Source organism: Camelina sativa, chromosome 2, assembly GCF_030686135.1.
Source record: "Camelina sativa cultivar CO46 ecotype springtype chromosome 2, ASM3068613v1".
NCBI lineage: Eukaryota > Viridiplantae > Streptophyta > Magnoliopsida > Brassicales > Brassicaceae > Camelina > Camelina sativa.
Genome location: NC_141881.1, coordinates 26,807,366 through 26,830,383, shown reverse-complemented (window position 1 = coordinate 26,830,383; position 23,018 = coordinate 26,807,366). Strand labels below are relative to the sequence as shown.

At 41.2% G+C, this 23,018-nt stretch overlaps 8 protein-coding genes across 10 annotated transcripts; 5 read left to right on the top strand and 3 right to left on the bottom strand.

Annotated features, from left to right (window-relative positions):
• Positions 1-98: 98 nt before the first annotated feature.
• On the top strand, positions 99-4,309 carry LOC104735128 (two-component response regulator ARR18). 3 transcript variants are annotated; one of them, XM_087471252.1, is made up of 10 exons: positions 99-437; positions 531-1,004; positions 1,127-1,194; positions 1,266-1,353; positions 1,460-1,718; positions 1,803-1,952; positions 2,020-2,412; positions 2,559-2,635; positions 2,738-3,928; positions 4,014-4,309. In XM_087471252.1, exons 5-10 carry the CDS (start codon positions 1,589-1,591, stop codon positions 4,077-4,079), a joined length of 2,007 nt encoding a protein of 668 aa, XP_087327378.1. In that variant the 5' UTR covers positions 99-437; positions 531-1,004; positions 1,127-1,194; positions 1,266-1,353; positions 1,460-1,588; the 3' UTR covers positions 4,080-4,309. The 3 variants fall into 3 exon arrangements, with proteins under 3 accessions (XP_087327378.1, XP_010453160.2, XP_087327379.1); XM_010454858.3 differs by lacking the exon at positions 1,127-1,194; XM_087471253.1 differs by having other exon boundaries at positions 1,266-1,718.
• A 103-nt stretch (positions 4,310-4,412) lies between these two features.
• Positions 4,413-5,627, top strand: LOC104735104 (temperature-induced lipocalin-1). The gene is made up of 2 exons (XM_010454826.3): positions 4,413-5,213; positions 5,316-5,627. Exons 1-2 carry the CDS (start codon positions 4,830-4,832, stop codon positions 5,499-5,501), a joined length of 570 nt encoding a protein of 189 aa, XP_010453128.1. The 5' UTR covers positions 4,413-4,829; the 3' UTR covers positions 5,502-5,627.
• A 42-nt stretch (positions 5,628-5,669) lies between these two features.
• LOC104735114 (VAMP-like protein YKT61) lies at positions 5,670-7,756 on the bottom strand. Its single transcript, XM_010454838.2, has 6 exons — positions 7,378-7,756; positions 7,032-7,129; positions 6,833-6,940; positions 6,571-6,636; positions 6,224-6,310; positions 5,670-5,932 (listed from the first exon to the last, which is right to left on the bottom strand). Exons 1-6 carry the CDS (start codon positions 7,568-7,570, stop codon positions 5,882-5,884), a joined length of 603 nt encoding a protein of 200 aa, XP_010453140.1. The 5' UTR covers positions 7,571-7,756; the 3' UTR covers positions 5,670-5,881.
• Positions 7,757-8,514: 758 nt separating this feature from the next.
• Positions 8,515-11,869, top strand: LOC104735093 (glycerophosphodiester phosphodiesterase GDPDL6). Its single transcript, XM_010454815.3, has 9 exons — positions 8,515-8,656; positions 8,776-8,895; positions 9,039-9,335; positions 9,412-9,521; positions 9,604-10,102; positions 10,191-10,511; positions 10,597-10,736; positions 10,811-11,294; positions 11,373-11,869. The coding sequence occupies exons 2-9, from the start codon at positions 8,784-8,786 to the stop codon at positions 11,672-11,674; spliced, it is 2,265 nt and encodes a 754-aa protein (XP_010453117.2). The 5' UTR covers positions 8,515-8,656; positions 8,776-8,783; the 3' UTR covers positions 11,675-11,869.
• Positions 11,870-11,976: 107 nt separating this feature from the next.
• LOC104735083 (FIP1[V]-like protein) lies at positions 11,977-17,470 on the bottom strand. The gene is made up of 8 exons (XM_010454805.3): positions 16,529-17,470; positions 15,794-16,020; positions 15,519-15,645; positions 15,372-15,440; positions 15,101-15,241; positions 14,851-14,952; positions 13,127-14,749; positions 11,977-12,931 (listed from the first exon to the last, which is right to left on the bottom strand). The coding sequence occupies exons 1-8, from the start codon at positions 17,312-17,314 to the stop codon at positions 12,392-12,394; spliced, it is 3,615 nt and encodes a 1,204-aa protein (XP_010453107.1). The 5' UTR covers positions 17,315-17,470; the 3' UTR covers positions 11,977-12,391.
• A 169-nt stretch (positions 17,471-17,639) lies between these two features.
• On the top strand, positions 17,640-19,333 carry LOC104735075 (uncharacterized). Its single transcript, XM_010454795.2, has 8 exons — positions 17,640-17,779; positions 18,020-18,108; positions 18,203-18,266; positions 18,395-18,472; positions 18,567-18,643; positions 18,725-18,791; positions 18,885-18,992; positions 19,098-19,333. Exons 1-8 carry the CDS (start codon positions 17,708-17,710, stop codon positions 19,128-19,130), a joined length of 588 nt encoding a protein of 195 aa, XP_010453097.1. The 5' UTR covers positions 17,640-17,707; the 3' UTR covers positions 19,131-19,333.
• Positions 19,234-20,790, bottom strand: LOC104735066 (uncharacterized). The gene has a single exon (XM_010454786.3). The coding sequence runs from the start codon at positions 20,687-20,689 to the stop codon at positions 19,511-19,513; it is 1,179 nt and encodes a 392-aa protein (XP_010453088.2). The 5' UTR covers positions 20,690-20,790; the 3' UTR covers positions 19,234-19,510.
• A 487-nt stretch (positions 20,791-21,277) lies between these two features.
• On the top strand, positions 21,278-22,690 carry LOC104735059 (transcription factor LRL3-like). Its single transcript, XM_010454775.2, has 5 exons — positions 21,278-21,533; positions 21,631-21,777; positions 21,854-21,919; positions 22,000-22,134; positions 22,221-22,690. Exons 1-5 carry the CDS (start codon positions 21,291-21,293, stop codon positions 22,566-22,568), a joined length of 939 nt encoding a protein of 312 aa, XP_010453077.2. The 5' UTR covers positions 21,278-21,290; the 3' UTR covers positions 22,569-22,690.
• Positions 22,691-23,018: the final 328 nt, after the last annotated feature.

Genomic DNA, 23,018 nt, shown 5'->3' with positions numbered 1-23,018 from the left:
TTAAAATTTTCAGTTTCCTTCAAAATCCCAAAGTCCTTCAAACAAACCGGTTTAATTCATCGGTTTATTTAAAATGGACCAGCAATTAGTATCAAACCAATGATTGAGCCACGAAATTTCCCAATTTCAGGAATCAGGACTTTTTGAAATCCCTAAAAAAATCCACAAGACTCCATGGCTGAGTGATTGAACAACTCAAAACCCAGCTTCAATGGTTAAATTCAATGGCCTACAACAACTGAATCAACTTACCCAAGATCTTCTTCTTATACCACACTACTACTATAAGCAGTTCATATTCTCCCCAAACAGAAGATAAAAAATCTTTAATTCTCTAAACACCATAGCTGAGATCAATTCAATGGGAATCACCGAATCACATTCAAGTCAAGTCAGTCCAGCCATGAGCCAACTCCATAATAACATTATTAATCCAAGTAAGTTTAAATCTTTCCCAAAATAATTATCAGAAAATCTTTTTTTTTTTTTTTTAATAACGTTTTGACTCAATTCAATCCATGGTTGAACAGGGATAGATGGAAATCAAAATTTCCTGGAATCGATAACAATACATCTACACGTTAAAGCTGCTTGTCAAGAAACAGTTAAAAATCGTAGCTTTAGTGTTCCAGGTCTAGAGGAAGCAATGGGGCTAGTTAATTTTAAGAGACCACAGAGTTGTCTGTTTTGTTATATGTGTTTGTACCAATAAAAGGAAACTGGAGATGAGTGTCTATGTGGTGGTAGTGTAAATGAGATCAAAGGACTAGTGTTTTGAACGGTGCTTAGTTCCAATGGTGGTGAGGGACATAGTTGTAGAGGCGTCAGCAAAACATGAAATATCGATTGCAGCAACAACCTGTGAGTGGAACAGCGCAAATTTTCACATTGGCTGTGGTCTTTAGATTGAATTGATCAAAAGAAAATAACAGAGTCATCACAAGTTTGACTAAAGAATGTCAAGTAACAGTCAACAACTTTTTGGAATGTCTGAATGTGATCAGGTCAGTCCATTGCATTTGTCGAATACTCATTTTTGGAATTGAGATCCCTAGATGCATACTGTCAAATCCGTATTGTGAATTGGCTTTGAGACTAAAAGGGAATAAAAATTCTATGAAAATAGGAAAAGAATATTTAAGGAAAGCCAGGAAAGCTGAAATGCTGGGTCTGAACGTTATAAGAAAATATAAGGTATTAGTTAGGAAGGAAATAAAATGGGGACATTCAAATTCACTTTACGAAAAGTTGTCTTTTGTGTGCAGAAAAGGGAAGATTCAACAAACAAAAAGGAAAGTAGAGGAGCATGTGACTCTCCACGCCCCCCATAAATGGAAACCAAGAGCAAAAACAGTAGGAAATTTCTGATTATGTGGGAGAATTAAGGGCCAGATTAACGGGCACAATCACTCTCTTTTTTTTTGGGCCTCTCATCTTTTATTTTGACATTTGCCTGTAGGACTTTGGTGGTCTCCTTGTTTAAACTCCAGGTTTTAAGAATAAACAGATCAGATTAAAAAGTCTATGTACTATCTCCTTTGGGGAGGAGAACAGAAGAGAGGAGACTTGCAGAAGTATTGCATCAGTTATGGAGTTGAAAAGCACTGCAGATGGAAGAAATGATAAGTTTCCGGTAGGAATGAGGGTCCTCGCTGTGGATGACAATCCAACCTGCCTTCGGAAACTGGAAGAGTTGCTGCTACGTTGCAAGTATCATGGTACTTATTCTTTGCTTTTCTTTTTTACCTGTCTGTCTCGGAACAGGGAGGCATGATTTATGATGTTTGATTGATATGTCCCAGTGACAAAGACAATGGAATCGAGGAAAGCTCTGGAAATGCTGAGAGAGAATAGCAACATGTTTGATCTGGTGATAAGCGATGTAGAGATGCCAGACACGGATGGCTTTAAGTTGCTTGAAATTGGTCTTGAAATGGACCTTCCTGTCATCAGTACGTCTCCTTGCTTTTTGTTTTCATATCAACTCTAGGATTCTTCTAACTTGCTTTAATGTCTCAGTGTTGTCAGCTCATAGCGACTACGACAGTGTTATGAAAGGTATTATACATGGTGCCTGCGATTATTTGGTCAAGCCTGTTGGCCTCAAGGAGCTTCAGAATATATGGCATCATGTTGTGAAGAAGAACATTAAATCTTATGCAAAAACCATTGGCCCTTCTCGTCAACTGCTCCCACCTTCTGAATCTGATCTCGTCCCAAGCGTCAGCAAGAAACGGAAAGAAAAAGTCAATGACAGTGGTGATGAAGATGACAGTGACAGAGATGAGGATGACGGTGATGGGAGTGAACAGGATGGTGATGAGTCAGGCGCGCGGAAGAAGCCACGTGTCGTTTGGTCACAGGAGCTCCACCAGAAGTTTGTCAATGCTGTTCAGCAATTGGGCCTCGACAGTGAGTTTCCCCATCAACCTCTTATAACCTTTTCTTATGTGTGCTGTCCGCTCTTGTTTCTGCTTACCATTTATTTTGATGCTTTCTTATGTGGAATCCTCTTTTCATTACTCCTCATGTTTGTTTTATCTGGGTCTCCATTACAGAGGCTGTTCCCAAAAAAATACTTGATCTCATGAATATAGAAGGTCTCACTAGGGAAAATGTAGCCAGCCATTTGCAGGTACCAATTCCCCATTCTCTCTTTTATTTCCCCCTTCCCCTGCTGATATAATCTTTGATGGTAAGATGGTTCGACTTGTTTTTCCTCTGGTTTTGGTTGCAGAAGTACAGACTGTACTTGAAAAAGATAGACGAAGGTCAGCAGCAAAATATGACCCCAGATGCATTTGGAACAAGAGATTCATCTTACTTTCATATGGCTCAACTTGATGGATTTAGAGATTTTACTGGCACAAGACAACTGCCAAGCTCGGGACTCTTATCACGTTCCCATCTCACCAAAATCCAACCCCATATGTATCCATCAGTAAATCTTCAAGGAATGAACTCTTCCAGCTTTATCCAACAGGGGCATCACCAGAGCTCAAGCAACTCAGCTAATCCATTTGGAACATATCACAGTACTCTGGCACCAAGAATCCAGAACGTAAATCTGTTTCAGCGAACTTCATCTCCACTAGAACCCCTTCAGTTTCCTAGAAGTAAGTGCTCTGCATACATGGGAGATTTTAAAAGCATAGGGGACCGAGCAATTGGCGGTAGCTTCCTAGATTCTTGTATGCCATTTGGTAGCTCTAGCACCTCTTTGCCAAGTGCTTCAAGCAATACTCTAATGTCGCAAGCAAACTATACACAACCCTTGCATACAGCCACAAGTGGAAATCAGTCTTGCATCGAGGGAACTATGTCTGACTCTGCCTCCCAAAACATCAGCGTCCAAGGCTTGTCTAGATTTCCTAGTCAAAGCTGGCAAGGGAATTTGAACACAACCAGATTCCTGTCGAATTCAATACCAATGAATCATGCTTTCTTGCCGGATCAAGTGACATGTGAAGGGAACAATCTGGGAGATTGTACTTCTTTGGTTTCTGCAGAGAATCCTGGTGGAGAGATGCAGTGTGAGCCTCAGTTACTTGGCGGATTCATGCAGAACATGAATCCTATAGACGGACAAAAATGGGAGCAACAGAACTGTAGCATGCTGAACAGTACATTCGGTAACGTAGAGTATCCCCTACCAGGAGACAACATGGTATTCAGGGGAAACAATGCGAGCAGAAGAGACAACATGGTATTCAGGGGCAACAATGCGACCAGAAGCAAAGGCTTGGATGTGTCATTGATGAGCCCAATAGACAACAGTGCAAATGTCAACAGTCAGGAGGAATATGTTGGAAAACCTAGTACAATGGTGGATCCAGAGATGAAGTTGGGAAAGGCAGAGAATGGTCATGTTGACAACCAGAACCAGCACGATGTATTCGATGACATTATGAATGAGATGATGAAACAGGTATAGCCTTGATTTCGTGATTGGCCTAAAAGGTTTTATGTATAAGAGTAGAAAATTGAAGTGATGGTGTTGTGTTTGGTTGCAGGAGGAGAACAACGGAATGGTGTCAGTGGCTGCTAGATTTGGGTTTGATTCGTTTCCACCGCCTTAGTAGTTTATTACTGTAGTAATCTCCTTCTGTACCGGTTGCATTAGTTCTCTCAACATGAGACCAATGTCATTGTTTCTTTTTTTAATTGTTTTTTGCGGTTCTATTTCTTTCCAAATAGTTTCCTACGGTTGTCAATAGATCATCATCAGCTGACACACTGCACTGCACTGTTTCATATCCTCTTTTATGAATTGTTGGCATTGAGATGAAAAGCAAGATTGTTACAAAAACTTAATACTACACAATTTACTCTTTGACTGTTACAAGATCACAATTGTGTAGCACCCTTTGCTAAATGATGAAATAGTTGAAAGTTTCAGTATAGCCTTGTTGATGATATTCAAAACCAATATCGAGAGCTTTTGTGAACTATAGCTGTCAACAAGAAGAGATATTTACATGTCGATCTGAAAAGTTTCGTGGGGCCTAAAAACGGCTAAGTAAGAGGAAGTCAAATCAAAGTGTGAAAGTATGGCCCATTGTATTTTGTTGTATTGTAGTCCTTCTCCCACAGAACAAATTGCTTAAAGAGACGTTTGTATCCTCCTCCAACACCTTTATTCACATTTTGTAACTGCTAGACGCTACTAGAACCCTTGCCCTACACGCTTTCCACGTGTCATCATCTCGTCCCAGGGAAATCTCCTTGATTTTATTTTTCGGTTTTTCCTATAAATGAATCGAATCTCTCTTCTTATCTCTTTACCTCAAAGAAAAATATCTAAATCTTAAACAAGAAGCAAAAAAGAAATGACGACGACAGAGAAGAAAGAGATGGAAGTGGTGAAAGGCCTCGACGTGGCCAGATACATGGGCCGTTGGTACGAGATTGCTTCTTTCCCCTCTCTGTTTCAACCCAAGAACGGCGCCGATACTCGCGCCACCTACACCCTTAACCCCGACGGTACGACGATCCACGTCTTGAACGAAACCTGGTCCAACGGCAAGAGGGGTTACATCGAAGGCTCCGCCTATAAGGCCGACCCTAAAAGCGACGAGGCTAAGCTCAAAGTCAAGTTCTACGTCCCTCCTTTCCTCCCCATTTTTCCCGTCACCGGAGACTACTGGGTGCTCTACATCGATCCTGACTACCAGCACGCCCTCATCGGCCAGCCCTCCAGGAGTTATCTCTGGGTAAGTGGCTTTTCCTAATTTTTTACTTTACCGGATGATTAAAACGATCTTTATAAGGGATTTGATGATATTGACTATGTTTGTGGGTTGGTGGGTGTATAGATATTGAGCAGGACGGCCCATATGGAGGAAGAAACGTATAAGCAGCTGGTGGAGAAGGCGGTAGAGCAAGGATACGACGTCAGCAAGCTTCACAAAACTACTCAGCATGACACACCACCTGAGTCCGACTCAGCCCCCACAGACGCCAAGGGCGTTTGGTGGTTCAAATCTCTCTTTGGCAAATAGATTACAGAACACACTTCTTTTACTCGTTTGTCTGTGTAATATATACTGCACCCTTTGTTTCCCTCTAGTTTATCGTCTATCTCTGCTTTTGTCTGTTTTAAACACCTAAATCTATATTTTGCAAAAGTCGGATCTCTATTATCATAAAAGCACATTTAAGAAAAGCAATCAGAGAATCTGGCAGAGATAAATGAATTCTTGCAGAAGTGACATTACGTATTTGGATAAAACACACCACACGAACTCGAGTCTTATGGAATTTCAAAATGCATGCAAACTACAGACGCGAAATTATAAGTATAAATAAAATGGAAAACCAGATTCCCCCCAGCAAAAGTTTGGTTTGATATATATATACCCACGACTTCCAGAATTGCAGCTCACAGGATAGTACAGCATGAATTCGTTTTCTTCGCTTGCTTGTAAAACATCTGTCCACACACAAATAAACACCAAATCAGTTACTCATGACAGCAGCAGTAAACTTGGTTCAAAGAAAATAATGCGATATCAGGCGATTGCAGAGATGATAAAAACTGTTTTCTAAATCCACATTCCTCCACTATTTTTCTACCCCAACATAACATACAAAAACATGTTCAAGCTCGTTCATGTCCTACCTTTTATACCATGTTAACAAACTATGACTGAGACGGAAAATAGAAATTCAATCTATAGCGCTGGGAATTTCTGTTTGCTAGCATGTGGCGGTAGAATATTACCTGCGATGCCGTGCTCAAATCTGAGCTCTTCTCCACTAGGCTGTCCAGCTTCTCACCACGTTCTAGAACACTATCAATGGTTTTATGCTGCAATACAGAACAAAAGTTCAGTTTAAGGGGGACAGAAACATGCATCATATCTCTAAGACAGTAATCTTGTTATGAGGTTTTTGAGAAGAAGCAAAACTCATTGACAGAATAGCATATTTATTTTAGGACTGCATTTATGCACAATCATATTTGGTCTATTTGGTCAGTCTTGTGAGCAATTATACTGGAAAACTTAAGAACAGAGAGTAGACAAGTATAGTTGTAAGGGTGGGTCTACAAGGAAAGACAGGACTTACAAGGATAATCTTGGTCTCATCCAACTCCCTCTGGATTTTCAACAGCTTATCAGCCTCTGCTGGATCCTGAAGATTGTAATTACAGGTAAATCACAAAACAAAGGTTAAGATCAAATCAACTCACAACCAACTTTGATCATACAAGTATGGGGCTAGTAAAATAAATTCATGAAGAATCATTCAATTGGGATAATAACGTCCACTTAATTGAGCTTATAACTACAGTTCTAAACAAGATTCACAGGCAAAGTAAGAGAGGAACCTGAAATTTGTTTAAAGCTTCGACTAAATATGGCCAAGTCGGAGTGGGGTCTTCTTCTTTTGCAGACCTCCATGTCTCACCAAAACTCTTCTGGTACTCATCAAGGACCTGAGAAAAAATCCGAATGTCAAGCCAAAAACCGAACCTAGATTATACAACATTGAAAGAACCACTTTAAACACATAATGAAAAAAAGTACCTGGTTGAGAAGAGAAAAAGCACTTCGAACAGGATAATGATCGTCCATGAACCCCACAGCGCAAAGTCCATTCCTATTGTACGCGTGAACCTTGTACTCTATTATATATCACAAACACACAACACACAAACCCTAATTAGTAATTATCCCCAAAAAAAAAAAAACATGGAATCGCGTGAAATTGAAGCCCAGGGAGATCTACAATCGGAAGAGGTGCGATCATAATCCTAAATCATACTAAACAAAAGGAAATCGAAACGCGGATCCGAATCTTAAGAAATCGAATAAGGCATAGATCCGAGAGAAACAAGATTCGAAAGACGCGATCTAGAAGGGGAGAAAGAACCTTCGTGCTGGACGGATTGGCGCTGGGAAGGAGGGGTACGGCTAGCGACAGTGCGGCCGACAAAGACGACAAACTCCTTGACGCTAGATCGCTGGAAAAAACCGAAGTGAGACACGTCAGAAGCGTTGGCGAGGATGACGGGTTCGGTAGATACAGGAGCGCACTTGAAAACGAGCAAGGCGGTGATCTTCATAGCTGCGGTGGATCCAAGGTTTGCGTGAGAAGGAAGCGAGATTATTGATTTGGAGAAGAAGAAGAAGAGAGGCGTTTGGACCTGAAGGATTCTTCGAAGTCGGAGGAGGTGGTGTTGATTAGCAAATTAAGTTTTTTTTTTCTTTGAGGTGTCTTAATACATTCCATTATATATATACTTTCTTACTTTCTTTATTATTATATTATTCGCTATCCAATTTACTTCCTTTTTTTTTATATATAAAAAGACAAGTCAGCTGTCCAATAAAATTAAGCTAAATCAGATTTTAATTTACTTTTAAATTTAAAAATTTTCAAAAAAATTGTAAATATCGTGTGTAAGACAAAAAGAAAAAAAAAAGTTTAAATGTATATACATGCAATTTCGTAAAACATTTCTTCACGCTATTTAATTTTATGTGTTATGTAACCCCCAAGCCAATAACATCTCCATGTTCATAATGGTTTACAACCATCCATCTCTTATTTAAATTCAATTACTGAATTGAACCGAAATTAACAGTTTTCTTGACCAAAAATAATTCATTCGATTTTTTAAGAATTTAAGTACATTATGATAAGTTTGGTAATTTTCCAAATTTCAGTTCCACAAGAAAAAGGTTATTATCTTAACTCTTAAGTTTAGGCAAAAACTGATCGGTATAGATGTCACGAACCAAGACTGCTAAAGAATAAAAAAACTTAGTTGGTCAATTCGGTTTGGTCCGAATGTTACATACATACAAGCCATCTTGGACAACATATATATGACAAATATATAGTAGTCCAAAGTCCAAAAGACCAAAAAAAACATATGAACTTGCAAAGGTTTATAGTTAGTTAGTTATACAATGGAGATGAAGCGGTTAAGAAGGGAATGGAGGGTAAGAAAAAGAGATAAAAATAGGGAGTAGTAAATAGCCATAAATGGGGAATATGAGCAAGTTTCTTTTTTTACCATTTTAATTTAACATTTTTAACTTTGTTTGACCAATCTCCTCCACCTCCTCCTTCTCTTCTTTTTCCTTCCTCAAATCCCAAAACGAGGAAAACAAGCAGAAGAGGGGATTCATGTTCTTGTCTCGTTGTGAGATCTCTCTCTCTCTCTCTCTCTCACTTTTTTCTAAAATGTATAATACTGTCTTTGTCTATCTGATTTTACTTTTCCATTGGGGGTACGTACGTACGCTACACACAAAAATGCAGGATCAATCATGCTGAGGTTTTTCTTTCTTTTCTCCCTTTTCATACACTCTTGTGTTGCCGCACCCAAGACCCCTGCTGCTGCCGCAGCTGTTCCTGCCAAGAAATGGCTCACCCTTACCGGTTAGTATCCTTCTACATTACATGTTTTTTTACTTTTTGGTGTTTCTTTGGTGTTTTAGTTATAATATATGAACATGCCCATATTGCATAACGTGTTGTTTGTTTGTTTCAAATAACCCATATGCATGTCTCTTGTCTTTCAGGACAAGAGCCTGCGGTTGTCGCTAGAGGTGGCTTCTCAGGTCTTTTCCCGGAGTCAAGTGCCCCTGCAAACGACATGGCGGTTAGCACCAGCTCCCCTGGCCTCACAATGTTGTGCAACCTTCAGATGACTAAGGATGGCGTGGGCCTTTGCTTGTCAGATATTAGACTTGACAATGCAACCACCATCTCCACGCTCTTTCCCAAAGCCCAAAAGACGTACAAGGTCAACGGTCAAGACCTCAAGGGCTGGTTTGCCCTTGATTACGATGCCGACACCATCTTCTCCAATGTCTCTCGTATGTCTTCTTTCTCTTTTCTTCCCTTCAATGTTCTCCACCACCACACATTTTTATGTTTTGTATTATTGAACAGTGGTTCAGAACATCTTCTCTCGGCCTAGCATCTTCGACGGCCAAATGCCAGTATCCGCCGTGGAGGACGTCCTTGGAACCAAGCCTCCCAAGTTCTGGTTGAGCGTTCAGGTAACGCTACTTCTCTGTGAGCATATGATTTAGCATCATAGGGAAGGTTCTTGTTGGTTCATCAAAATAATATAATGTGCAGTACGATGCCTTCTACATGGAACACAAGTTAAGCGCAGCTGAGTACCTAAGAAGCTTGCGATTCCGCGGCATTAATGTAATCTCATCTCCGGAGATCGGTTTCTTGAAGAGCATAGGGATGGACGCAGGCAGAGCCAAGACAAAGCTCATATTCGAGTTCAAAGACCCTCAGGCAATTGAGCCCACCACCAAAAAGAAGTACAGCGAGCTGCAACAGAACCTCGCAGCAATCAAGGCCTTTGCTTCAGGTGTTCTTGTCCCTAAAGACTACATTTGGCCCGTTGACACGGCTAAGTACCTTAAGCCCGCCACCACCTTTGTGGCTGATGCTCACAAAGCCGGTCTAGAAGTCTATGCTTCTGGTTTTGCTAATGACATGCGCACTAGCTTCAACTACAGCTTTGATCCTTCCGCAGAGTATCTCCAGTTTGTGGACAATGGCCAGTTCTCTGTTGATGGCATCATCACCGATTTCCCGCCAACAGCATCACAAGCCATTAGTGAGTTAACTTCATCTTATATAGATGTATCCACAAATATTTGGTTATTAGGAAGAAGCTAACACCTCATGTGTATATGTTATGGCAGCTTGCTTTTCTCACCAAAAGGACAATATCCCCAAAGCAGGGCATGCGTTGGTTATAACTCACAATGGAGCAAGCGGTGACTATCCAGGCTGCACTGATCTAGCGTACGAGAAAGCAATCAATGATGGAGCAGACGTGATTGACTGTTCTGTCCAGATGTCCAAAGACGGAATCGCTTTCTGCCATGATTCTGCAGACCTCACAGCAAGTACCACCGCCATGACTACTTTCATGTCCCGAGCCACCAGCGTTCCTGAGATCCAACCTACCAACGGCATTTTCTCTTTTGATCTTACATGGGCCGAGATCCAGTCTGTAAAGCGTAAGAAAATGATTATTTTCTAATGAAACTATCTCATTCTCAAGTCTCAACTAAACCACTAAGATTGAGATTACTTTGTCTCCAGCACAAATTGAGAACCCCTTCACTTCCACGGGCTTCCTAAGAAACCCTGCAAACAAGAACGCTGGGAAGTTCACGACTCTTGTTGACTTTCTTGAAATCAGCAAAGCAAAGGCAGTCACCGGAGTTTTGATAAACATCGAGGCAAGCATATTTAACTTCCAAATGCTCTGTTACGTAACACAAGGAAGCTTTACTAATAATGTGTTTGTTGACAGAATGCTGCTTATTTAGCTTCAAAGAAAGGCTTAGGAGTTGTAGACGCAGTTAAGTCCGCTCTGACCAATTCAACACTCGACAAGCAATCTACTCAAAAGGTTTTGATTCAGTCAGATGACAGTTCAGTTTTATCTAGTTTCGAAACTGTCCCTCCTTACACTAGAGTCTTGAGTATCGACAAGGAGATTGGAGATGCTCCAAAGCCATCCATCGAAGAAATCAAGAAGCATGCAGATGCTGTCAATCTCAAGAGAACTTCCCTTGTCACTGTCTCCCAAAGCTTTGCCACAGGAAACACTAGCGTTGTAGAGGAAATGCACAAAGCAAATATCTCAGTTTACGTCTCTGTGCTAAGAAACGAATACATCTCCATAGCGTTCGACTACTTCTCTGATCCTACGGTAGAACTTGCAACATTCATTGCAGGGAGTGGCGTTGATGGAGTCATCACAGAGTTCCCTGCCACCGCTACTAGATACTTGAGTAAGTTTACAATTCTACAAGAACAATATACACATTACCAAGATAAAGGCTGATCAAGTATATTTGATACAAATGTAGGGAGTCCATGCTCAGATTTAAACAAAGACCAGCCCTATGCCATCTTACCTGCAGAAGCTGGCGCTCTAATGGCCGTGGCAGACAAGGAAGCACAACCACCAGCAAGTGCTCCAAACCCACCTCTTGATGCCAAAGACGTGATCGATCCGCCTCTGCCTCCGGTTGCAAACGTGGCCTCCTCCAATGAAACTGGAGGAGGTCAGCCACATACTCCTCCTCCTTCAGGCACTGTTGCCACTGCTGCTAATCTCAGTCTTTCCTTGCTGGCAATGATGGCTTTCGGACTCCTTTATACTGCCTAAAAAGATTGATCACACCGTATACAAACTGACACAATTTGAGAGCTATCTATGTTTTACTCATGTTAACCAAAATATGCAGCAAACAGTGATTTGTTGGTATAGATCGAAAGCTCTAAGTAAAATTTCTTTGTTGTCGTAGGAATGTTTGATTTCGATAAAGATTTTGAAGCTTTATAATCGTTCATATGTTATTTACAAGCCTTCTCCACCACGCAGTCTCTACTCTCATGGTTCTTGCTCTCTCGACATTGTTAACTTGCAAAAAGGTAAACACCAATGATCAAGTCATCAAAAGACGATTATAAGACAGTAACAAAATTACTACAATATATATAATACAGTGTCGTTTCGTATTTTTTTAAAATATCCTCGCTCTCTCCAGAGGCGCTATAGTATAAGAACAAAACTAAAAGACCAATAATCTTTGACAAAAGTTACATCAACTACTACAAGAGTATTCTCTCGAGTCATCCTTATGCGTATTCTCCCTATTCTTACACAACTTAGCTCCTCCCCCACACACTCTCTCTAGTCTACTAAGTAATCTCCACTGAGATTGATCCTCCATCGCATTACTGCCACAACCGCTCCGTGGGATGGGAGAATCTCATGTCATTTGTTTAAGCATCGGAAGCTACATGGAGAATCAAACTGTCCCTCAACCCAGCCGAAGAGAGCTACTTCCTCGCTTTTTATTTCAATTCCAGTTTATGACTCTCAGCTACTAGTCCACCGTCTTTTCCTTGCTGGCCGTTCCACTTTCACCTCTGAATCCACAGGGCCTTCTATTTTTGCAGAGGGCAGCGTCTCAGACTCCATTCTCTTTACTCCCGTAGTGTCTTTCTCCGTGGGCATTGGAAGCCTGAACCTTTCACTTCGTTTCTTGAGTTTCTCAACCGTGTCCAAGTGCCGGTCTCCTGGTCCCTTCTCGCTTCCATCTTTGGTCTCTGCAAGGTCATGACCACTTTTCTCTTCACTTACATCCCGATTCTTGCCAATAGATCCAGGAACAGGTTCATTAAGCCGGCCATTAGTATTTTTCTCGTTCTCTTGAAGTTTTGTGGAAACGGATGATGACTTGGCAGAGACAGCATCATCTCTCTCTTTGTGGCTTGCCCAACGCTCCAATTTTGTACGTCCTTTCTTTGAATCGTGTAGCTCATCGCCAGAGGATGCGTTTTCCTTGTGTCTTTTGGCGTTAGGCTGCTGTGGGATCTCACTCCTGCTATTCCTTGCTTCACTGGTTCCTTTTGAGCCCTGAAAGGAATGAAAGAAACATCAGTATTGACCGTGAAGCAAAAAAAAGTGAACAAACCATGAGATATCTTAGGTAAGTTAGGCAACAGAACAAAAAACTTGGAAAGGTATATTGCATTCACAATAACCATGTTATGTTCAGTTTCAAAACTTGGATGAAAATAGAAAAATAAAATTATAAGCTGTGGAGCATACTGTCACTACGGAATTGCCATTTTGCTCCCCTTGCTTGCTCCTCAATGATTCTGTGCCTTCTCGCTGTTCTTTATTTTTTCGTCTAGAATCTTTATGTTTTCTGTCTTGCAATCGCTGTCCATCCAAAGTATCAATAACCTTGTCACTTTTAGCACCTGTCCTCTCCTGCCTTGGTTTCTTCTCATTGCTAACAATGTCGTCTGCACGTGCAGAGAAGTCTTCATATCCTCTATGATGGGAAGAACTTTCTTCGCCAGGGTAGTCCCTTCTCTTAGCCTGTTTAGTATGCCTTGTTGTATCTTTGGTGAAATGATCTTTGTCAGAAACTTTATACTCATCCTTCATCCTAGATGATCGGTCTTCTGAACCTCTGTGGGGTCTTACAGCCACCTGCCTCTCTCTTCCTCGTGCTGATAAACCATCCTCGTGCGTTAGCTTCAATTTATCCAAATCCTCACGCTCCCTCAACCTCTCGTTTCCATCTCTCTGCATATAGAAATCATCTCTGTGCCTGAGAGAAATGTGGTCGTCAAAATCATCTCTGATTTTATGTTGGAAATCTCTCTTTTGATGCTCCAACCTATCATCACGTTCTCGTTTCAGGCGGCTGATTGACTCTCTTTGACCATACGTAATTTCATTTTTTTCAGGCCGGCTTCTTCTCAAGTATTCTTCATCCTTCCTCCTCTTGCTAATGTGATCATCCACTTCATAAGTATTTCTGGCAACATCATCCATATGCTTTCTGGAAGGAATATGGTCATCTTTGCTGCGTATTTCATTATCTCGCATTTTACTCCTCTGCCTAGAGCCCGGATCATCTTCATGATTTCTTTTCCTAGATCCTTCATCCCCACCTCTTCTACTGTATGGGTCATCCTCTTTCCTGTGCCAGACCCCGCCATCAACATCTCGCTCTTTTCTTTTATCAAAATCCTCGCGATTTGCAATTGAGTAATTATTATGACTAGAATCAAGCTCCATGTGGGGAATAGAATTCTCTCTACCACCTTTGCTCGGCGCACGTGTTCTTTCCATTTCCTTCCCTCTGTCTGGATTCTTTCTGCTCTCATGTGGTGCATTATTATCATGATAATTCCTATTGTTAGCTGGTCGAGCATAATGCTTATCTTGAATAACTTCCTCTTCTGCACCATCCTTTAATCGCTGATAATCTCTGTGATTTCCAGATCTTGCTTTGCTGCTTTCACTACTTCTCTCCGTCTTTGATTCTCCTCCATCATCTTCTTGCACTGCTGACTGAGGGACTGTAGAACTCATTTTATGCTCCTCCTCCATCTCAGCATCTTTGCCAACTTCACCTCCCACATCTTCACGATCAACACTTGATGACCTTGTGCCTCTGTCTCCAACAGGAGATGATGAACGAAAACTCTGACCACTATCAGCCGTGCTCCTAGAGATCTCATCGTCTTGCTTTTTGGGAGAATCTTTATGTGGCTCATCCTGGGCAGGACTACGTTCAGCAGATTCCGAGTCAGGTCTCCGGCTCTGAACATAACTAGTCTCAACTGGGACATTTTCTCCAGGAAGGCTACTATCAGCTTGATCTGCACCATTTTCACCTGAGGGTTCATCCTCATGCGGATCGTGACATACAATCTGGCAGTATAATCATTATCAGTTAGTAGCAGTCAGAATACAGTATGCAAAGATGCCTCGCAAGTAAACCAAAATCAAGATAAATTTGAAACATGTTCAACCTCAATGATAGCATCTAGATCACGCATTCGAGGAGCCCGCGTATCAATGGATGGCAAACGTTCACCAGAACCAGTTTCCACAGGTATTGGTCTTCCAGGGGGCTGTGAGAAAGCAAATTCAATAAATACACTCAAGCTTTTAAAACTAACAAGAAAGTTGTCCAGATGTTACCGTTGTTAAATACAATATAATGAACCACATATTGACAAGGCAACTTAACAGTGAGAGGAAAGGAAGGAGAAAACATACTAGTGAAGGTCGAACATTGGCTGGCACTTTAGCTGAATCACCTTGAACTGAGTCTGGCTTTACTACATTTGAAGAATCAACAGGAACACCCTGCGCTCCCGTTGCTGCAGCTAACTCTGGGGGTAGATCTGGATCATAACCCTGTCATTGTACAAAAGATTGATTAGGAATGCGTTGTTACCCTTTTGTATCTGATGTAGACAAAATATCATCTGTCTGAGAAAAATAATCAACTTGTAAGCGCCACAACAAATGCCAAGATCCACTTTACCTGATCCGTTCTACCGCTTTCATAAACACGTATTCTGCTTTGCATCGTGGTCTCTATACGGTGTTGGTCCTGTATGAAATTAAAAGATGCCCATCTTAGTACTCTTAATCTGCTGACATAAGGGTATGAAAAACGGTCATTATTTACCAGTTGTTTGCAATAATCTTTCCAGCTCTCCTCATTTAGTCCAAAGTTGAAGTAGTCTGTCATTTCAACTCCTTGATATCTCCAAGGCTTTTCCTCGAAACTCTCTATGTCAACCTCAAATATAGTCCTAAAAAAAACAAAAGAGTAGACATCAAATAAAAGAAATAAAGATCTGCACTAATAAAAACTTGGTACAATCCAACGTCAGAGAACAAATAAGTAAAATAGATTGATATGCATATGATATTAGTCCGAACAGAAAGAAAAAAAGTTACTTGTGAGAGGGAAGAGTAAAGTCCAGTCCTCGCCCTGCTGTATTACTACCCCAAGACTGGTGGAAGCCTTTCTGTGGAGCAGAAGCATTCCTCATTCCCTGTGGACGCCAATCTCCTCTGCCACGACCAACCATAGGACCAAGGTTGGCCGGTGGACGAACTTGACCTGTTGTCCCACCAGTAGGTGGAGCACCTCCGGGAATAGGGGCTGCCCCTGGTCTTACATACTGCAAGAGAAAGATATGTATATGTCAAGTAGATTAATACCACCCTTATTTGTTTCGGCTTCAATACTCGTAACTTTGGTATGACTAATCAAAAGAAAACATAAAATCTTTGATGGGATGTTGGCTTCATAAAGTCGGTTAGGGTCTCAAGAAGTTGTTGTCTTCTTCAATTACTAACTGTAAGGAATTTTCAAAAAAGCAAAACTCTTGAACAGCGTAATTGATAGCTTTGTAGAATAGCCATGTAGACGAGAGGAAGTGATAAGGTTATAATCTCCCTTTCACATTCTTAATTTTATGAAGTAAAGAGATGGTTGTGTCAAGATCTATAAGCAGACTCCAATTTTCTCTTCATTAACATACTCTGCATTGCATTCTGGTTTAGGTACAAGTACAAAGGATAATATATGTAGACATAATTAAAGAAAACTAAAACAGGGTCAGGACAAGAACCCGAGCTACTACTAAGTAATCTGACCAATGACAACAGTGTTGCATCGACACTGACCTTAAACTGAGAATGAAACGGATGATGAAACCCATGACTGCTATATCCAGCTTTGGGCGGTCCAGTAACACCTCCAGGTCCAGTCCCTTTTCCAGCTTCTCCACCATCTTTGCCATCTCCTTCAACACCTTGCAGACCATCTTCTCCCCAAAGCTGCTCCTCCATAGGTTGATTAGGATCCGTGTCAGCCACTATAACAAGTGGGTCTTCATCATCATCATCTTCATCGTCATCTTCATTGTCTCCCATTCTTGATCCTCCGATCATGACGTTGCGGCTACTCTCATTCAACACTATCTGCAAATCATCTTCACTGTCGCTATCCCAATCATCTCCTTCTCCTTGTCCTCCATCGCCGCCGCCGCCGCCGCCACCAACCTGTTCAATCCTTGTCGTAACTTGAGAAACGCCTCGATCTGTAGACAACGCTCCAGGTTCAGAAGCGGAAACGAAAAGACCAGGAATCGTAGGCGTGGAATCGGCATCGGGCTCTTCGATATCAAAGCTCATGTCCTTATCGTCTCCGCCGCCACCGTCGCCAATTGCTTGAGGACGAGTCGTGGTGGTGTCGTGAGAGAGAGTGATGGATGATAATTTGAAAGCGTCGTTGTTCGAAACCCTAGAAAGTGGAGCTGAATTCGCTTCTGCGACATCTTGATCTTGGGATCGGAGGTTAAGGTCGATTGAACGGTGAGGAGGCGGAGGAGGAGGAAGAACAACAACGGGAGGTTGAAACGGCGGGAGAACGTCGGAATATAGATCTCCGAACTCGTCGTCTTCTTCCATTGGAGAGTTAGATAGATTGAAAGAAGAAGAAGAACAAGGGCCGATTTCGAATGACGGTGAAAGCTCTTAAGCTAAGGGCTTCTTTCTCTCAAGGTCTCGGCTCCTCCCTTTTTATCATCGCTCGCTAGGGTCCTTTTTATTTTACTTTTTTTTTACTTTTTTACTTTTCCTACTCAGATTAGGATTTTAATTTAATGCGATTATTAAATATTATTAAATTATTTAGTAGTAACTTTTATTTTTTTGTACTTTGATCAAACCGAAGACAAACCAAGGTTGAAAAAGCACATCTTGAGATTCTTCTTACCGGAAAAAAGCATAGCTATCACCGGAAAGGTTCTGTCTTTAGGGTTCTGGGAAGCTCGTTCTTGCCTGAAAATTTAAAGAAGAAAGATGATCGGAGTTGGGAAAATGAAGCAGTACTCTAACGTACTTGACAAGCCTCTTAGCAAAGGCAAACAAGAGGTAGATCCACTTTTTCTCTTCCAATTTCGGAACCTTTGCTCTGATAAAAATTGATACTGAACCGAGTATGGAATTTGAGGAACATTGTTTCGATTTGGATCCGGATCTAATAGTTGTGATGGGTATTCGATTCAAATCTCTCTCTCGGCTTTTGATATATTTATTGTGTGATTGATCATTCGATTTTCGAGTATGTTTTGAAAATTTAGTTGTTGATAAGGAATTGTAATTGTGTTGTAGGTGAGCTTGACCGCATTTTCTTTCTTATTCTCGGAGCTTGTTCAGTACAATCAAACCCAGGTTGACAATATAGCTGAACTTGAAAGAAGGTGAGCTGATTGGTTACTAAGTATAATAACATTTTTTGTTAGTCTGATTCATTCACACCTCATCTCCTAACTATGTGTTTTCGATCTCTCTCAGACTAGAGGATGCTGGGTATGCAGTTGGATCTCGAGTTCTGGAGCTCCTTTGCAACCGGGAGAAGGTATGTTGTGTTTTACCAAAAAAGTCTGATACTTTGTTTATTTTTCATTTGTTATAAGTTTTGTTCATGGAAGAGCAATCCAGAGTTCAATCATGTGTCGTTTTGTCTTATTGGATATATTGTTTCAGGGCAACCGAAGAGAGACGCGGTTACTTGGAATTCTATCTTTCGTCCACAGTACAGTGTGGAAGGTGTTGTTTGGAAAGGTGAGGGGTGTTTTCAAACTGAAATAGCTGTTTAATCTTTCTATGTGTATGCCTTAATGGATCCTGACTCGCCCTTATAACGAATATGCCATAGGTTGCTGATTCACTTGAAAAGGGAACAGAACATGAAGATGAGTATATGATAAGTGAAAAAGAGCTTCTCGTGAACAGGTATAGATTGCTCCAGCTCTATAGTCAGAGATAGTCAATTGTTTTTTGTCAAGAGAATTGATTACAAATCTGAAATTGCAGGTTCATTTCAATTCCAAAAGACATGGGAACATTCAACTGCGGGGCATTTGTTGCCGGCATAGTGAAGGTGAGTGCTCCCTTGACATATTCATGAATAGGGGTTTAACTCTAATTGGTAGAGGAAAAGAAGAATGAGCAAGCCACGGTTTCTTCAATGCAGGGAGTTCTGGATAACGCAGGGTTTCCTGCTGTGGTAACGGCTCATTTTGTACCCATTGAAGGACAACAACGTCCTCGGACTACCATTTTGATCAAGTTTGCTGATGAGGTTAATGCCTACATCCCTCTCTCTTTTCTGACAGTTGTTTTACCTTCTTTGGGAGAACCTTAATCTTGCCAGTTGTTTTACTTTCTTTACATCCATGCTGCGCAGGTGCTTAAAAGAGAGGCACGGCTAAGCCAATGAGAGCTCTTTAGTCTCTGAGTTGCCATGATTTGGCAACTATTGGCTTTTTGTGAACTGCTTGTGCAAATCTGCTGTCTGTTTTTGGATGATTATAACATTTTGATTAGAGCTGCAAAGCCTGTCCGTGAATTGATTGTAAACAACATACATACCCTCTTGTTACAATTGCAGCTTATGATACAAATTTCCCAGTTTTAGCACCATTGATGCAAGCAAACATGGTTATGTCTTTCCCAATAGCTATAAATAAGAGAAACATTATAACATCCAGTGACGAAATTACAAAGCAATCTGATATAGATCAATATTCAACATAATCAGAACAAAGATCACAGAGCAAAGGAAGCACGCAGGTAGGTAAACAACATTGTTTCGACAAATCAGTTCCTGCCAAGAGGGAGAGACCTGCAAGAGTAAGTCTCCCTGAAATCAGACTTCTTCTTGGAGGAAGTAAAGAGAGAAGCGTAGACTTCCTTGGTAGCATTAACCGGAACTTTATCGGCCGCTTTAAATTTCTTCACAGTAATACCATTGCCATTGACATTCCCATCCTCCATCTGTCTCTTTGCGACCTTTGCTCCTATATCAGCCATCTTTGCGACCTTTGCTCCTGTATCAGCCATCTTCGCGACCTTTGCTCCTGTACCAGCCACCACAGCAGTACCGTTCTCGCTCTTATTTGAGACACCTTTCATCTCTCTCAGCTTTGCTTTCTCCTCTCTCAGCCTTGCCTTCTTCTCTCTCAGCTTTGCTTTCTCCTCCTCCATCTTCTCCCTCAACGTGCTCACTTCCTCCTCTGTACCATTGATCACAATCTTATCACACTCTTTAACATCCACGTGACACACCAAACACGAAGAAGACTTCACTTCCTTCAACGCCTTGGAACTCATCACATGTCCACATCCCCTCAAAGCGAAAAACTTATACTTTCCATTGAATTCAAGACCTGAGACCGGACACTGAAACTGAGCACTAGTGGTATCTTGCGATGATCCATCAGAACCAGCAACATGCGTAAGCTTAATATTCACCATATCTTTCAAACCCTCAATATGTGAGAATTGCTTAGGCAGCCTCTTAGACAACATAGCATGAACCAAAGCTTCTTTATTAAACAAATTCCCAAGAAGATCAATCACACAAGGCTCAGCCAAAGGTTCATTAGACAAAGCACAATTCAACCATTTAGAAAGCCTCTGCTCATTCGGATCAACCTTGTCAGGTTTCTTCTCAGCGTACATATTGAGGTAACAATCACGAGACTCAGCTCCCGTCGCACCGCCATCTCCTCCACCTCCACGGAGACGAGGGTAAAGAGTGAGCATTGAGAAAGAAGGAAGCTTAGATACTTGGATCCGTGTAGAGACATTCAAAAGCTTCCCATCTAGAGCAACGGAGAAATCCGATAACGAATAACGATGCGACGACGACGACGATTCGAGTAAGGAAGTGATACCCGAAAGAGTTAATACAGATTGCGCCGGATCTAATTGGAGAGCGATGGTCCGATTAAATTCTGTGGATTTAACTAAGATCTGGCGCCGGCTGTGCATCATGGTGGCGGAGCAATACGATGACCTCTAGGTTTCCGATCAATTTAGGTCGGCGTTTTGATTTTTGTTTTTAGGGGTCGAAGAGAGAGAAAAAGTGGAAAATAGATAATTTAAGAAACTTTATTTATATATGAAGTCGGCTATTTTACTCTTGTTGGGCCAAATAGCTTCTCTGTGTGGGTTTGGGCCTATGAATTAGTTCCACTCTTTTCTCTCATTGTGTTTTAATTTTTGTTTTACTTATTTAGAATTGCATAAATTTGTTTTTAAAGCATGTTTAATACAATTAATCATTCGAAAGGGCGTAGTGTTTTTAAGATATTAAAATTAATTAGTTTGAAAAAAAAATGGATTGTGTACTGAAATAACAGATTCGATTAAATAGAGAATTGGTTTAGGATAGTTAACAGCAAACAAGAAAACAAATATACAAAGAGGCCGGCGACGTATACGACTTTTTTTGAGATAATTATTTAAGAGATTCGAGACACATATTAATATATAAAAAAATAATTTATTTATTGATGAGTAAATATTAAAAGAGGAAAAATGAAACGGCCAGTAAATTAAAAATTAGTAATCCAAATTTTTGAAAAGAATAAAAATGGGGAGGGAACAGAGGAAGAAGACAGAAGAAGAAGAAGAAGAGATGGAGAATGGGAATGGAGAAGGAAAGGGAGAGTTCATAAACCAAAACAATGACTTTTTTCTTGATTCCATGTCAATGCTTTCTTCTCTCCCTCCTTGCTGGGATCCATCTCTTCCTCCTCCTCCACCGCCACCAAACTCTCTCTTCCATGCTCTCTCCGTCGACACCCCGTTCCCTGACCAGTTCCATCACCCTCAGGTACCAAAACTATATCACATTGATCCATACATCATCAGTACTCCAAAACCTATTAATGTTTCTGATCCGTTTGTGTTGTTGTTTTTGTCAATTGTAGGAGTCAGGTGGTCCAACAATTGGTAGCCAAGATGGGTTACAAGCACAAGGGACAGTCTCGACCACGAGCGCACCTGTTGTTCGTCAAAAGCCAAGGGTGCGAGCAAGGAGAGGCCAAGCCACCGATCCTCACAGCATTGCTGAGCGGGTATCTCATTGTTCACTTCCTCACATCTCTTTTCTTCTCTTATCTTGTGTGTTTTTAATTGTTTGGTTTTGAACAGCTAAGGAGGGAACGCATTGCAGAGCGTATGAAGTCTCTTCAAGAATTGGTTCCTAACACCAACAAGGTGCTCATTTTTCTGACCTGATTTATGACTCTTGTCCTGGATCTAGCATGATAACTGAATTGGTTGATGATGAGATGCAGACGGATAAGGCATCAATGTTGGATGAGATCATCGAGTATGTTAGGTTCCTTCAGCTTCAAGTCAAAGTACTAAGCATGAGCAGATTGGGAGGTGCAGGTGCAGTTGGTCCACGCCTCAATGGTCTCTCCGCTGAGGTCAGTTTCTTAGTCTCTTATGGCTTTCTACATCTGTCTATAGTGGAAATACCAAATCATCATCGTCATGGTTTTTGGTAATGTAGGCAGGAGGACGGCTCAACGCCCTCACTGCACCGTGCAATGGCGTAAACGGGAATGGAAACGCTACAGGATCATCCAATGAGAGCTTAAGGTCAACAGAACAGAGGGTAGCAAAACTGATGGAAGAAGACATGGGATCAGCAATGCAGTACCTTCAAGGGAAGGGGCTTTGCTTGATGCCCATCTCTCTAGCAACCGCGATATCATCCTCAAGCAATCACTCTCGTGGATCTCTCTTCCACCCCATCTCCACTCCCATAGCAGCAGAGGATGCAAATGTAGCAGCAGCAATTGCTGCACCTGAAGCCTCCTCGACTATGGATGATGTATCTGCTGCCTCCAAGGCCTGAACCATAGAGGATACTCATGTGTTTCATCTTTCTCAGTTTAAGTCAAACATTCATATCCATATATCTTTTTTACTATTTTCACTGTTAAGCAAAAATAATATAAAAACAATTACACAAAGAAACATAACCGACAAGACAGAACACTCGTATACGTGTGCGGATGGTGGGACCGTAAAGTAAGAGACATGCGTCCCACTACCTTCCCAAATCGAATTGTGTCAACGTGTTATGTAACATTGTTTGCTCAATCGTGGAACCAGTATAATATTCAAGTTGAAGCTTCCACTCTTATCATAACTAACTACAGATAGGCCCAAATTCTTGAACCGGTCCACTATTTCCGGTTATTGATACCAAAACTGTGAATAAGAGGCAGAGGAAAAACAAACCCAAGCACTCCTAAATTTCCTAAGTTTCGGGAACACTGATGAACAAACCAAGTCTATAACT